We start from the raw sequence: 15,929 nt of genomic DNA on the forward strand, positions 1-15,929 counted from the left end.
TATACTGTGCCTTCTGCTTCCCTCTCCCATTTTCCCACTAGAGTCATGTTACAGCCTTTGTTCAGTTGACTGTTCCATGTTTATATTATTGTGCCTGTATAAATATTGTTCGGACTAAGCATTATAGCGTACAGATCACTGTATTTGCTTTTTCTTACTTTTGTCTCTTCCCTTTCAATTGGTGATCTTTCTAGTCCTTTCTTATGCCTTCCAATGGCTTCTTGGTACACTTTTCTACAAGTGCAATCAAATCGATATATATGCATTCCATTTTGGTTTTCCCCAGACTATCACCCCTGGACACCTCCTTCTCCTTCCAGATGGACTGATCTTTCTCTCTGGCCTGCTGCACAGCCTCCTCCTAGGAATGTCTTGAGTTGGATTCCCCATTTCCTGGATTTTGAGCCCCCTTCTTTCTTGTTGGACTCCCTGGCTTTGGTGATGGTCAGATGGTGCTGCAGCAGAGGGCATGGTGGTGGCCGTCCTCAGCATGGCTATCCCTTTTGTCACGCGGTTCCAGTCTGGACTGTTTATCCTTTGTGCCTTGCACACAGCTATCCTCCTGGGACCTCCTCTTACCCTCATTCTGGAGAGTTCCTTTGTGCAAAGGCACAGAGTGAAACTTGCCTCTCCCATTGCACTATAATTAATTCAAAATGGATCATGGATTTTAAATGTAAAACTATACAACTTTTAGAATAAAATATCGAACCTCTCTGCAGTGTAGGGCAAGGTGAAGGATTCTTAGACACGGCTAAAGCACGATCCATAAAATAAAAAATTACTAAATTGGACTTCAAAATTAAAAAAAAAACAACTTTTGTTCTGAAAAAGACTGTTAAGAGGAACTGAAGACAAACTACAGACGGGGAAAATATTTGCAAGCCACGTATCTGACAAAGCCTTATACTTAACAATATATAAAGGACTCTCAAAATTCAATAGTAAAAAAATCCAATTATAAAATGGGAATGGGGCGCCTGGGTGGCTCAGTCGGTTTAGCATCCAACTCTTCGTTTTGGCTCAGGTTATGATCTCTGAGTTGTGAGATCGAGCCCTGTGTTGGGCTTTGTGCTGGCATGGAGCCTGCTTAAGGTCCTCTCTTGCCCTCTCCCACTCCTGCCTTCCAACCCCACATGTACTCTCTCTAGAATAAATTAAAAAAAAATTAAATGGGCAAGAGACATGAATGGATGTTTCACTAAACTGGAGACACAGGTGACAAACGAGCACATGAAAAGATGCGCAACATCACTAACATTAGCAAATGCAAATTAGAACCACAGTGAGATATCAATAGGCATTTATCAGAATGGCTAAAATAGAAAATAATGGCAACACCAAATGCTGGTGAGAATGTGGAGAAAGGGAATCACTTTTTTTTTTTTTTGCATGTTTATAGCAGCTTTATGGGTAATTGCCAAACAACTGGAAACAACCCAAATGTTCATCAATAGGGAAATGTATAAACAGCCTGTGGTCTCTCCGTACTACAGACTGCTGCTTAACAAGAGAATGAAATGAACTCGTATTTTTTTTTTAAAGATTTTATTTATTTGTCAGAGAGAGAGAACAAGCAGTGGGAGCGGCAGGCAGAGGGAGAAGCAGACTCCCTGCTGAGCAGAGAGCCCAATGTAAGACTTGGCCCAGGACCCTGGGATCATGAGCTGAGCCGAAGGCAGACGCTTAACCGCTGTGCCACCCAGGCGCCCCCCGGAAATGAAATCTTGATACATGCTACAACTTGGACAAATCTCAGAGTAATGATGCTGAGTGAAAGGAGCCAGACCAAAAAAGTATACATACTATATGATTTCCTTTATATAAAACTCTAGGAAATGCAACCTAATATATGGGTCAGAGGTGGAGGTGGACAGAGAGGGAGATGAGAGGGGGGGTAATTGAATATAAAATGGTGTGGCTGCTCTGGGATACAGTTTGGTGGTTCCTTAAAAAACTAAACATGCAGGGGCGCCTGGGTGGCTCAGTCGTTAAGCGTCTGCCTTCGGCTCAGGGCGTGATCCTGGCGTTCTGGGATCGAGCCCCACATCAGGCTCCTCCGCTATGAGCCTGCTTCTTCCTCTCCCACTCCCCCGCTTGTGTTCCCTCTCTTGCTGGCTGTCTCTCTCTCTGTCAAATAAACAAATAACATCTTTAATAATAAAAAAAAAACTAAACATGCAGACATGACCCAGCAGTTGCACTCCTGGGCATTTATCTCGGAGAAGTGAAAATATGCACTCACACACACGCCTGTACATGCATGTTCATACAGCTTCGTTCATGATAGCCCCAAACTGGAAACAATCCAGGTGTCCTTCATTTGGGTGAATGGCGAAACTGTGGGAACTGCATACCACGGAGTACGTCTCAGCAGTAAAAGTGGGACCAACTCTTGATATCCACAACCACTTCGAAGCATCTGCAGAAGGTGATGCGGAGTGAAGGGAGCCAATGCCAAAAAGTTACATACTGTTTGATTCCCTTTATATAACGTTGTCAAGATGACAAAATCATAAATCTGGAGCACAGATATTTGTAGGGGACAGGGATGGGGAGTGGGCTGGGTGGGCATGGGTACAAGGAGACAGCAGGAGGAAGTTAGATGGTATCTTGATTTTGGGGGTGGTTACTCAGATCTGTACATGGGATAAAACTGCATCCAGGGGCGCCTGGGTGGCTCAGAAAGGTAGGCGTCTGCCTTCAGCTCAGGTCATGATCCCAAGGTCCCGGGATCAAGTCCTGCATCGGGCTCCCTGCTTAGCAGGGAGTCTGCTTCTCCCTCTCTCTCTGCCCCTTCACCCTGCTCCTGCTCTCTCTCTCTCTCTCGTGCATGTGAGACACACGTTCTCTCTCTCAAATAAATAAAATCTTAAAAAAAAAAAAAAACCAACAGAAAAACTCTGACATCCAGCTATACTCACACACATGGATACGTGAGTATGAATGTGGGCTTAGACACTCGTGGAAACTGAATAGGGTCTGTAGTCTTGTCAACTGGCCATTTTCCCGGTTTCAGTATTGCACTACAGTTACATAAGATGTCACCACTGGGAAAGCAGAGTGAATGGTACTTTGGACTCTTTACTTGTTTCTTAACCTTTAATCATTTCAAAATAAAAAGATTGAAACGCTCAGCGTCCAGTGGCGTGAAAATCAGGACTGTCTGGTGATGGCCCCAGGGCTCCTTCTCTCTCCCATCCTGTGCCGGGACTCAACTTCTCACGGGCCAGGGATCCTCCAGGAAGTCCAAGTGCTGGGCAAGCTGGAATCTGAATCTAAAATTTTCATTCTTCTCCTGCAAGGCCATTCTCACATTTTCCTATAAAAAGGTGTCCTGTAGCTGAACCCCAGTGGTGTGTTCATCTAGGCCTCTACTCGAGATGCCGCTCTACTGGGTACTTGGAGAAGGGGACGCTGTTCCTACTAATCCTTCATAGCATGAGTTCCAGCGTTCTAGGTGCTGCATGTTGGTGTGTGCCCACGCCCTCTGATCTACAGACCTGAAAGTGGAAAGGGAGGGAGCCAGGTGGATGCATGGGGTAGAAGGAGGAGCTACTGCCAAGACTCTCCAAGGCAGGAGTGTGTCTAGCGTGTCTGAGTCTGAAATGCTGCGAGTGTAGGCATTACAGGAGAGGTGATCAGAGCACTGATAGGAATCCAGATAAGCCATGTCTATAAGCCTCGTGTGCCACTGTGAAGACTGGATTTTATTATGAGTGATGTGGGAAACCAGTGGAGGATTCTAGGCAATGTGGGGACCAGCTCTCATATTTTCATGGATCCCTCTGCTTGCTGTGTTGGGATAGACTCCTGGGAACTGGGGGCAGGCAAGGGTAGAAAAAGGTGGTTATGGGCGTGTAAAGCCAATAGGCTTCCCCACTATTCTGGTGGTAGTGGGTAAGAAAAATGGAGTCAAGGATGACAGTCTCGGCTTACTTCTTCACGCTGCATGAGCTAGAAGTACTGGTAAGGTTTTTAAAAACAGTTATATGGTCATAGTCTATTTTCTTGCATTACTCAATATTGAGGACTTTTCCAAGTCAGCATACTGTGAGCCATTTCCAAGTTAATACATTTAGGAACATATTTTTCTTAATGATTGAGTAGCACCCATTAGGTAGCAGTGCCGTGAGTGATTTAACAAATCCACTATTGATAGGCATTATATGATTTTTCAGTTTTTCACTGAAAAAATCATTTCCGTTTTTCTGGAATGGTGAATTCTGGAAAAAATTGAGTGATCTGATAGTCTTTGGCAATACATAAAAATCTATCAGTTGAATTCGCACTTCTGTTCATTTCCTACAGCTAGATAGTCTCTTTTAAACTGCCTAAATATTTATTTTCAAAATCTTTTTTTTTTTGATTGTCAGAGTAGTATATCTTTATTTAAAAAGAGACATGTTACAGGATTTTGATCGAGACTTTTCTTGTTGTCACCAAATTTCAACCAAGACCCCAAAGACTGAGAACAATAGATGATAGCCCAAAGGTTCAGAGAATGCTAAGAGTAAGAAAATTTTTTGTGACCCTCAGTTTAGCACCCACCTTCGGGGGTATAGATGGGGGACATAGGGAAGTGAACAAGAAGCTTTTTTTAAAATTGAAATTCACTTAATTAACTTATAGTGTATTATTAGTGTCAGAGGTAGAGTTTAGTGATTCATCAGTCTTGTATAACACCCAGTGCTCATCACATCACATGTCGTCCTTAATGCCCATCTCTCAGTTACCCCATCCCCCCACCCCCTCCCTCCCGCAACCCTCAGTTTGTTTCCCATTGTTAAGAGTCTGCTATGGTTTGTCTCCCTCTCTGATTTCCTCTTGTTTTATTTTTTCCCTCCCTTCCCCTATGGTCCTCTGTTTTGTTTCTTCAATTCCACATATGAGTGAAATCATATGGTAATTGTAGTTCTCTGACCTATTTCGCTTACCATAATACCCTCTAGTTCCATCCATGTCATTGCAAATGGCAAGATTTCTTGATGGCTGAGTAAATTCCTGTGTGTGTGTGTGTGTGTGTGTGTGTATACCACATCTCCTTTATCCATTCATCTGTTGATGAACGGCTGGGCTCTTTCCATGGTTTGGCTATTGTGGACATTGTTGCTATAAACACCCGGGGTGCAGGTGCCCCTTCAGATCACTATATTTGTATCTTTGGGGGTAAATACCTAGTATTGCAATTGCTGGGTCATAGGGTAGCTCTATTTTTAACTTTTTGAGGACCTGCCATACTGTTTTCCAGATTGGCTGTACCAGCTTGTATTCCTACCAACAGTGTAAGAGGGTTCCCCGTTCTCCACATCCTCGCCAACATTTGTCATTTCCTGACTTGTTAATTTTAGCCATTGTGACTGGTATATGGTGGTATCTCATTGTGGTTTTGATTTGTATTTCCCTGACGAGCAAGAAGCTTAATAGGATTTCTTTTTAGAGAGAGAATTTTTGAGTACTAGGGAGGGAATGTTCTTTGATGAAGGAAAGCCTAAGCTTGGGGGAGTTTCACAGACTCCCTCTGAGAGCTTCATGTGCGTCTCCTAGAGTTTGGGAACTTAAAATGACCTGATTGATGCTAAAGGTAAAAGGAGAGGGCTATGGTGAGGGGAATGTCTGCTCTCTACCAACTACGTGGAAGAGGTACGTTCATTACTGTGGGCCAAGTGGGACCCCAGGAAGGCTTAGACATGCAAGGGACCCAAGCCAGGCTCGGTGATCCAAGCAGAGACAGATGCTGGGAGGGCAGGGGGTCCTTTGGAAGCCAGTGCTGTGCAGAGAGTGTAATGAATTCTCTAGGAGGCGGCAGTGCTGTGTGAGGGAACCACTGGGAGATTTCCACCGGAACAGCCAGATAGAAGGAACCTAGGACCCCAATGAGTATGGAGCTACCATATTAGACCTGTAGCTTCCACCTATAATTTTAAATGACAGAAAAATAAACTTGTATCTTGTTTAATCCATTATAATTTTGGTTCTCTGATACTTGCAGCTGAAACTAAAACAACCTTACCAATCCTATTCAAATGCTTTCAGAGAAAAAAAAAAGAATGCTACGTCACTTTACTTATGAGACAAAAAATTGGATAAGGACGGTTCGAGCAAAGACAATTATAGACCAGTTTCAATTTTGCATGTTAAGCTTGATGTAAAATTCTGAAAAATAAAGGAGTGAGCTAATGCACACTTCTTTAAAGCAGCATATCAATCCACAGCTTTAATAAGCAGCATATGCATATGACTGTATTAAAGTTTTCCTAAAATTATATAGGTAGCTTCTGTAGAAAACAGTATGGAGGGTCCTTGAAAAATTAAAAATAGAATTACCATGTGATCCAGTAATTCCATTACTATTTACCTAAAGAATACAAAAACACTAATTCAAAAAGATATACACACCCCGATGTCTATTGTGACATTATTTACAACCGCCAAATTATGGAAGCAGCCCAAGTGCCCACTCGTAGATGAATGGATAAAGAAGATGTGGTATATGTACACAATGGAATATATTACTCAACCATTTCATCTTGCCATTTGCAACATGGATGGACCTAGAGCATATAATGTTAAGTGAAGTAAGTCAGAGAAAGACAAATACCATATGATTTCATTCGTGGAATTTAAGAATCAAAACAAGCCAAGAAAAGGAGAGACCAACAAAAACCAGACTCTTAAATATAGAGAACAAACTATGACCAGAGGGGAGGTGAGTGGGGGGGATGGGACGAAATAGGTGACGGGGTTAAAGAGCACACTTACCATGATGACCACTGAATAATGTAGAGAATCGTTGAATTACTATGTTCTACTGATTTTTTATTCTGAATTTTAAAATTCTTCTGATGCAATGCCAATATGGTGGATGTGAAGATTTTTTTTTTTATTAATAATGATTTTTTATTATATTATGTTAGTCACCATACAGTACATCCCCGGTTTTCGATGTAAGGCTCGATGATTCATTAGTTGTGTATAACACCCAGTACACCATGCAATGTGTGCCCTCCTTACGACCCATCACCGGTCTATCCCATTCCCCCACCCCCCTCCCCTCTGTAGCCCTCAGTTCGTTTCTCATAGTCCATAGTCTCTCATGTTTCATTCCCCCTTCTGATTACCCCCCCTTTCTTTATCCCTTTCTTCCCCTACTGATCATTCTAGTTCTTATGTTCCATAGATGAGAGAAATCATATGATAGTTGTCTTTCTCTGCTTGACTTATTTCACTAAGCATTATCTCCTCCAGTGCCGTCCATGTTGTAGCAAATGTTGAGAACTCATTCTTTCTGATTGCTGAGTAATATTCCATTGTATATATGGACCACAACTTCTTAATCCAGTCATCTGTTGCAGGGCATCTCGGCTCCTTCCACGATGTGAAGATTTTAAAGAGCTGAGTGATGGAGTCCTGGGCGTGTTCGTCAGGAACCTTGGCTGTGGGCACTAGATCACATGCTAGCCGGTTTTAGCAGAAGGGTCTATTGCAGGGCACTGGGTAGCTTATTCAATCTTAGGGATTATTTTATTTGTTGACAGATAGCATTCAGAGCCAGAGTGGTGGTGCTGGCCTGTGGATAAAGTAGGGCAAGAAGCAGCAGTGGCTGGCGTGCCAAGGGATTTGGACAGTTCCAGAGGGAGAATGGGCAGAAGAGCTGAGCAGAGGATGGGGGTGATGCTGGTGTCAGAGCAGCCAAGAAAAAAGGGGATTTGATAAAAAGGGAGTGGTCCACTCTGCCGGCCACCGAGAAGCCCAGTAAATGGAAACCCCAAGCAGCAGGGCGGTGGGTGGGGCTCCAGGGAGAGTGCTGGGGTGGGGGGGGGGCGGCACCAGCCGCAGAGCTGGACCTAGTGGTGTGAAGATGTGGGACGGCCCCCCCCCACCTGCTCCCACGCCATCTGGCCCCGGCGATAACCCCGTGAGGTTGGTGGGGCAGGCAGGCAGGCATTAGTTTTCATGCTTCAAAGGGGAGAAACCTGAGGCTCAGAAATGTGAAAAGCCTCGATCTGTGATGGAGCCAGGACTTGTGGCTCTGAATCCTGTGCTCTTACAGGGCGACCACGCTGCCTTTCCGCCACAGCCCATGACCGGCCAGGTGTGGCTCGGCTTTAAAAACTCACGGGGCCCTAATTGGCGAAAATTCCTTAACTCTAATTTGCTAGGCAGCAGTAAGTGATGGCGCCTGAGAGCGTAGAAGAAAGAATACTGACGGTCTAAGCATTCTCGTAAGTTTCCCAAAGCGGTGAGCTGTTAGACAAACATTTGTGTGCTTACTGCGTGCCCTAGCTACTATAGTGAGTGCTGTACGTAGATTCTCTTAAGGCCCACCAACTTCAGGGAATAGTGCCGGCACTGGTGCATGATGATGAGGATAAAGAAACAGGCTCAAGAAGCGAAATAACTTTCCCTAAGCTACACTGTGGGCAAGTGGTAGAGCTGGGATGGGGACCCAGCGCCTGACTTCCTCTAGTCTACATTGCACGGGAGCCTGGCCAAAGAGAGCTGGCGCTTGCTGTATAACCCACAATTAAACTAAAGACTTAGATTTTGAGATTCTCCAAACTGAATTATTTTGACAATCATTCCTACTGGATAGAAGAAGAAAGGATATGGTAAAGATTAGGCGAGTTAAGGATAACTAGTTCTAGGAAAGCTTCAATAATCAAAGTTTCACATATTGGGCAGAGCTCCAGATGGCGGACAAGAGTCAAGCAAAATGCATTTTCAGATCCTCCTGCTTCTAGAATCGCCCCCTCCCCCCATTGCACCAAAATATTACAGGACATTTGAGTATTTGTAGAAGGATTCTGCTGTTAATTTTGAAAAGGTTTGAGTGCCTACTGTATGCTAGGCACAGTGCCAATTAGGGGCTGGGGTAGAGTGGTGAGCAGAGTGGACCAGATTCCCACCCTCAGGAAGCTTCTAGTTAAGACAATATTTTATTAGAGTCCATTCTATGGTTATGGGGGTGAAGCCCCGGAGGACCGTGGTCTATGGGTGTGGAAGGTCCTTTGGAGTCTGTGAGTTCAGACAACCTTCCCAATGCTGCAATACTATTGCCCTCTTTTTGTTAACAAATCCTGATTTGCTTCATGTATCCAAACACCTTGGAGAGGGTGGATTTATCCCCAGCTCAGGTGGAACCGTGGTTGTTTTAAACCTGGCCTTCTCAAATAGATCCTCCACTGAAATCACCTGGGGGACCTGTTGCAAACAGATTGCCAGGCTCCAGCCCCAGATTCAATGTGTCAGGCCTGAGAAGTGGTATTTTTAACAAGTCCCAGGTCACGGTGTTGCTGGCCACAGGACTCCACTTTGTGAAACACTGATCTACACTAATAAGGGTGGTCTCTTTTCTCTTCCTAGTTACTGGCTTTGTCATAAGCCTGGGATGCACTTCTGGCCAATGGGCTGTAAAGGGATATTTGCTGGGGGAAAGATTTTCTGGCTGTTAAATGGAACACACGAGACACACAGGAAGAGAAAGCCATTGTCCTGCTTGTCCTAGCAGCTGCCTTCTTGGAACCATGTTTATCAAAGCTTGAGGGAAGTGCCAATAAACCGAGCATGGTGGAGTAAAGGACAGACAGCACCAGCCTTGGAGAGATGTCTTATATTTGGATTCTTGTTGAGATCGTTACTGTCCTTATTGGTCAAGCCCTTTGCATCCGAGTTTTGTGTTATGTGCAGCACTTTCTTGACTGTTGAATTTAGTACTTCTTATAGGTTAGTGATTTTCTCCTTATTATCAGAAGTAATCCATGCTCAAGAAGTAGTCCATATGGGCTGCTGGTGCTGTATTAATCTTGTCACGTTGGCACTGTTCCTGGGGTGGGGGAGGGCAATCAGTTTGACCAGTCCCAGAGTCATGAACTTGTTGTCCCATAAAGACCTCATGGTTTTTAGCAGTGACCCCTTGGAAAGGAACCCCATACCTCCTCACCACCCCCTCCAGACACAGAAGCACGCATGCACCTGCCTTTTTTTTTTTTTTTTTTTTTTTGATTTCGTCTCTGGCCCGGAAGTCTTGGCTTGATGAGGTCTATTTTTGTCTTGCCACAGGTCTTCAGTGCATGGACTTTGGGGTCATAAAGTCTTTCCTTGAAGGGCTATTTGGCCTGCACCTCTGATTCTTGCAGCCCCATGTTGTCCCCGACAGGAATGTCCTGCTTCATCCCAAGCTTCTATATCCTCCAACCCTGCCAGTTAATGGACTAAGGTGGGCTTGCCCCACCTGACAGGGGATTGGTTTTGGAAGGGTGGTCCTGTGAATGTAGGATAATTAACAATTTGTACATTGCTACACAGTTTATACTGAACCTTCTGTTTTCACATCCAAGATCTCAATGGATCTTTGGAAGCACTTTGATAGGGAGCGGAGAGCCGATATTCTGCTATTATGCCCATATTCAGATTAGGGAACTAGAACAAAACCAGGATGATACCCATTTTACAGATGAAGACATAGAAGAAACCAGGTATCATGCTTGGTTAACTGGAGTGACCAAAAATCTGTTCCAGTAATACCCAGTTAACTCTTTATGAAGATTTTGAAGTATACAATTTCTTGGGAAAGTATGTTAAGGTAATAGTTTTTTGGCAACAATGAAAAATGTGATTTATCATATATATGAGGTGCACAAGCCTACAGAAAGAGAGCTTCATCGCTTGATGATAGGTTTTATCTTCATTGTTCATCCCTATTTACTCCTTAAGGTTCAGCAAGTTGCCTTTCGCCACGGTATCCCCATTGAAAGCTCCTGTTAAGTTATGGGGGACTCCTGAGTTGCCAAATCTAAAAGGGACTCATCACCTTATCACCTTGCAACAGCATATGACCTGGCAGCCCCTCCATCCCTGAAGTTCTGTCTTCCCTGCTTTTATCTTACCCTCCCCATTCTCTCTTCCTCTGAGCTTTCCTGACCTTCCTGGCAACGTTCTCTAACTTTGCCTGCTCCTTGGACTTTGTTCTTACCCAGGGACCTACTATTGGTCCTCTCTACTTCACCTGTCAATACAATCTGACCGGGTCATACCTACCAGCACATCCCCCTTTCTTGAGCCCCAAAACCACCTGTCCAGCTGCCTACCAGACATTTCCACCATGGGCGAACCATTAGCACCATAATGCATCCTGTAAACTGCACTGATGATTTTCCCCCACTGAATCAGCTCCCCTTTCCATGTTCTCTTATCTTCCTAAATATTTAGTTGCAAAAACCAGACATGGGGCATCATTTGTGACTCTCTCCTTCCTTTCAATTCTGGCCTCAAATCAGTAGGTCCTAACACCTCTTAAGTCTCTCTCATATCCATGACTCTTCTCCATCCGTCCTCTGGAGAGCCAAGTTCATGTGGGCATCGCCTCTAACCATTTCCCAATTAGCTTCCATGGCGCTGGTCTTAAGTCATCTGGTCTACCCTCCTGGGTCACCAGACAGATCTTCCTGAGTTTGACTTGTGCTTGGCTTGTGAGGTTCCTTGTTCCCTGGCACAGTCTCGCTTGCTTAATCTCCACCTCTCCTCTAGACCACCAACTCCTCTTTCTGTCTTCTTTCCGGTAAATACTAACCAGTTGTCAAATTAAGCCACCTGGGAATCATCCTTGATTCTTTAATCCAATCTATAATCAAACCTTTTCAACTCTGCCTCCTCACTATGACTCAGTTTCAGCTGTCTCTGCCTTGCTACCCCCCGATGCAGGCTACATCACCGCAGTCCTTTACGACAAGGAGAAATCTAACCGCATCTCCCCTCACTACCTGCACCTGCCCACGTGTTCTCCGATGGATCCACAGTCAAGTAAGTGATCTTTTAAAAATGTAAACTAGATTGTGTCATCTGTCCCTTACAACCCATTAATGCTATTACAACGTGGTGCCCTGGATGGTATCCCAGGACAGAAAAGAATATTGGTAGAATATCTTCTGCGTAACTGAATAACTTCTGGGCTTTAGTTAATAGTAATGTGCCAGTGTTGGTTTCTCAGTTTTGGTAAATGTACTATGGTTATATAAGATGTTAACATTAGGGGAGAGTAGGTGAGGAGGACACAGGAACTCTCTGTAATATCTCTGCAACTTTTCTGCAAATATAAAACTATTCCAAAATTAAGTTTATTAAAGAAAATTAGGGGTGCCTGGGTGACTCGGTTGGTTAAGTGTCCAACTCTTGATTTTGGCCTCAGGTCATGATCTCAGGGTTATGGATTGAACCCCTCATTGGGCTCTCTCCCAAACCCCCATATGCTCTCTCTCTCTCTCTTAAATAAATAAATAAATAAATAAATAAATCTTAAAAAAAAAAATAGTGGCACCCATGTCCCTGATGTTACAGGCCAAAACCCTCAACATGAGCAGCTTTCTCTCTCTAGCCAGATGAAATTAAATTGTTCCAGTGAGATAAGTCTCCTCCTTACTTCTAAGTATTCAGAGTGTTTAGTCCATTAATAAATGCTTGATAAATATTTGTTGAAAATCAATGAACATTACGTTTTTAAAATCAAAAGATTAATTATAAATTTTGGGATTGATAGATCTTGAGAATTCATAAGCTGAGTTGGGTTTTCGGTAGGCATCAGGACAGCCCAGGCCATCCGTGAGCTGTTTGTGGTATGTGACTGTCCTATGCTCTCCTTACCTCCTTCCCTCTGCCCTTCCAGTCTGCTGTCCTTGAAATTCAGCACCAGCCCCCTCCCAGCTGTGCAGACCAGGCGCCCATTTATGTTAATGGGAGAAGGGAAAGGCTTCTCCTCCCATCCTCAGTACTGTCTTCTCCCATCCACTCTGCTCCTGTCTGGCCTCCTAACAGCCCACTTGTAGACAATTTCACAGTGCATTTCTGGAAACAATGCTGCCTCCTCTCAGGTCTTAACTACTAGAGTGATTCCAATGGTAGGAATTTCAAGCCAGGTAAAAGGAGCCGTGTCAGGCTGCCAGATGGTGGAGGAGATAGGTGTGGGTGAGCAGGCTTCAGACTAAAGCACGGGAGACGAGATCAGGTGCTGTAATCACATTCGAGAAAAGGAGTCAGGTGACCCTTGTATGTATTATAGAACCCTTGAACTTGGATTTAACCTGGGACAAGCCCTTTTCTTCTCATGCTTCTGCCTTCCTATCCGATGTTATGTCTTTTCCCCTGCTAAGTTATCACTCTTAATAATAAGAAATAACTCATTACTTTAGATCATCATTTTATCTAAGATGTCACAACCAGAATATTTTCCCCAGTTTTCCAGATGAGCAAACTCATTCCCAAGGTCACCTGCTGCTGCTAACAGGAAGATCTGGGATTTGAACTCAAGTCTTTCTGGCGCCAAAACTCTTGTTTTGCTCTCCTGCAGATGACCTGGGGGGACTTGCTCTAAACACTACATCTTTTAATGAAAAAAACCTAAATGCAGCAGGTCTCAGAGTCGGTGAAGGTGGAGCATTAGAATCCCGATCTCAAGCAGGCTCTCCAGAGGGAAGCTGGGGGAGGGGGCAGCAAGGTGGGGACTCAGTGGGATGTTTGTTTCCTCATCAGGTTTTGGTGATGATAGAAACTATTGCCAAAACCCATCTGGGAACAGTGTTTTAAATGTTCTCCCCCTAGCCCGCCCGCCCCACCCCCCCGCCACTCCCCAACACCAATTTTCTTTGCACACTCCAAGATGATAGACAGAAGAATTTAATACATTTAATGCTTTTCCTTCCGTTTACACTATCATAAATTACAAAGTAGTATTCACTTCACAAAATAAAACCATTTTCAGATAATTTTTTGACAGTATCAAGAAGTACATAAGCTACAGCAGACAAATCTGTACAGTTGGGAGGAACAGTAATAGGGACCCAGCAGAACCATTGTGACCCCCCACCCCACCCCGTGTGCCAACGGAGTCCAGCCGCGTAGCCCTTGGAACCGTCCAGGACAATTGCACTGCCCTCCTCCTTCCAGCTCACTCATCACACAGTAATTCTCTTCTGGTCACTCCAGAACAACACTAGCCAGTAAGCACATGGATCATCTCAGACAATCAGAGGAAAAGACATTGTAGTTGGATTTCAGAAAAAAAAATTTTTTTTAAGTTTACAGTTTTTGATGCTTTAAATATTTTACCTATGTTACAAAATATAGAGATCTTGCTGTGAAAAGCTCATGCTAAGGTAAATTTATAACCAAGAAGATGGAACTATCATGATCAAATGGTATTATGATCCATACAGAGCTACTTTTATCAAGGAGGAACAAATCTTTGTAAAAACCAAACTTATTCATTCTTACTTTTAATAGGCTTGTTTATAAAACAAAAACGGAAAAAAATCAGTAATTATTCTGCAGATTCACTTTTCATAAATACAGAAATGTGACAACAATACAACTTCCCATTAATTGGTTAACTCCGAGTGCTGGCCTGAAAAGGACATAGGGAAAGTGCTAACTTCTTACATGGCCCAGATTTAACCAGTGTTCCTGCATCACTTTATGTAAAATGACCACATTCTGCATGTTCTGGGATATACACACATGATATGGAAAGACTCCGACCAATGCCAAAACATACTTTGGGATTTCACAAAATTTTAATGGAAAGAAAATCTGTGGATTGCTATAAACATATACCGTACGCCTGCAAAATGCCAGTGCTTAACAGCAAAACCTATCAAAAGCAGGGACACAGGTGGCTGGTGAACTTTCATTGCAAAGCACTGATAAGGACAGAGGTATGTCAAGATAATACTGCATTCATGGTAAACTTTTTCAGGGATCACAGCAAGAAGCAGGACAAGGTACACAGGGTCATAATCAATGCACTGCATTGAGTTCTATTTGCTGAAATAAAGTATCATTCTTGCAGCTAAAATAAAAATACATTTTACAATATAAGTTTCATTTAACATTTAACATAGAATTGTCTTCTTTTTGTAAGTGGAAAATGTATAACTGTATCAAGTACCTCTATGAATTAAAGTCCCTTTTATTACTGATAAGACTGAAGCTTAAAGATCTACCTTGTTTTTTTAATAAGTTAAAGATTAATCACTCTTCCAGCAAAACAGACATACGTAGGAGGCACAGCAAAGACCCAAGACAGGGCCTTCGGTCACTCTCACCCCTGCTGTTCTCACATGGAGGAGGCGAGTGTCTATGAGACACAGTAGCCGACATGACAATCTGCTGTGGTCTAGGAAATTCTGGCACTTGTTTGAAAAACAAATCAAGTGTAAGAAGTGTTTTTATTCCTTTAGCCTTATCAACTAGATGGGGCTGGGGCCATTCGTCTCATTTCCCTGGTGGATTAAAACAAAACATCTTCATTTTCTATTAAAATCTGCACAATCAGCTTTTGGTACCGCATATCATGGAGGGTGGTGAGGGTGCTGTCCTCAGGGGACCTCATCAGTGTGGGCCCAAACACAATTCCCAGATTTTCAGCATTCATGAAATTGTCCTTTTCATTCATCGTCACCCTGCGAAACAGACACATACACAGAGACGTTACAGTGACTTGCGGACAAATTTATATACTGATTATGCACGTACGCTTCCAAGAATTTCTCTGGTTTGGGACATTTTAAAAGAAGATTGAGAATCAGAATTATAGAAAAGTATTTTTAAAAAGGTAATTTGGGGGGGGAGCGTCTGGATGGCTCAGTCAGTTAAGCATCCAACTCTCGATTTTGGTTCAGGTTATGATCTCAGGATCATGGGACTGAGCCCCACTTTGGGCTCAGCACTCAGAGTGGAGTCTGCTTGTCCCCTCCCTCACCCTCTGCCTCTCCCCCTGCTCATGCTCTCTCATGCTTTCTAAGTACATAAAGAAATAAATCTTTTTTTAAAAAGGTAGCTTTCTGATTTTTTTTCCTTTTTAGATTGTTGATATCGCCTTCAGCCAGTGGAAGTGAATTACTTAGTGAATCTGGTAGAGACACATCTTTAAAATTAGA

At 43.4% G+C, this 15,929-nt stretch overlaps 1 protein-coding gene across 3 annotated transcripts in view; it reads right to left on the bottom strand.

Annotated features, from left to right (window-relative positions):
* Nucleotides 1–13,652: 13,652 nt before the first annotated feature.
* CHN2 (chimerin 2) overlaps nucleotides 13,653–15,929 on the bottom strand; it is a 282,816-nt gene continuing 280,539 nt past the window's right edge. For all 3 annotated transcript variants that reach the window (XM_040644135.1, XM_040644133.1, XM_040644134.1), the window contains one exon: nucleotides 13,653–15,452. In XM_040644135.1, the coding sequence (XP_040500069.1) occupies nucleotides 15,281–15,452 (172 nt within the window). In that variant the 3' untranslated portion in view covers nucleotides 13,653–15,280. The remainder of the gene's footprint in view (nucleotides 15,453–15,929) is intronic.

This window comes from Ursus maritimus, unplaced genomic scaffold (genome assembly GCF_017311325.1).
Source record: "Ursus maritimus isolate PB19 unplaced genomic scaffold, ASM1731132v1 scaffold_3, whole genome shotgun sequence".
Lineage (NCBI taxonomy): Eukaryota > Metazoa > Chordata > Mammalia > Carnivora > Ursidae > Ursus > Ursus maritimus.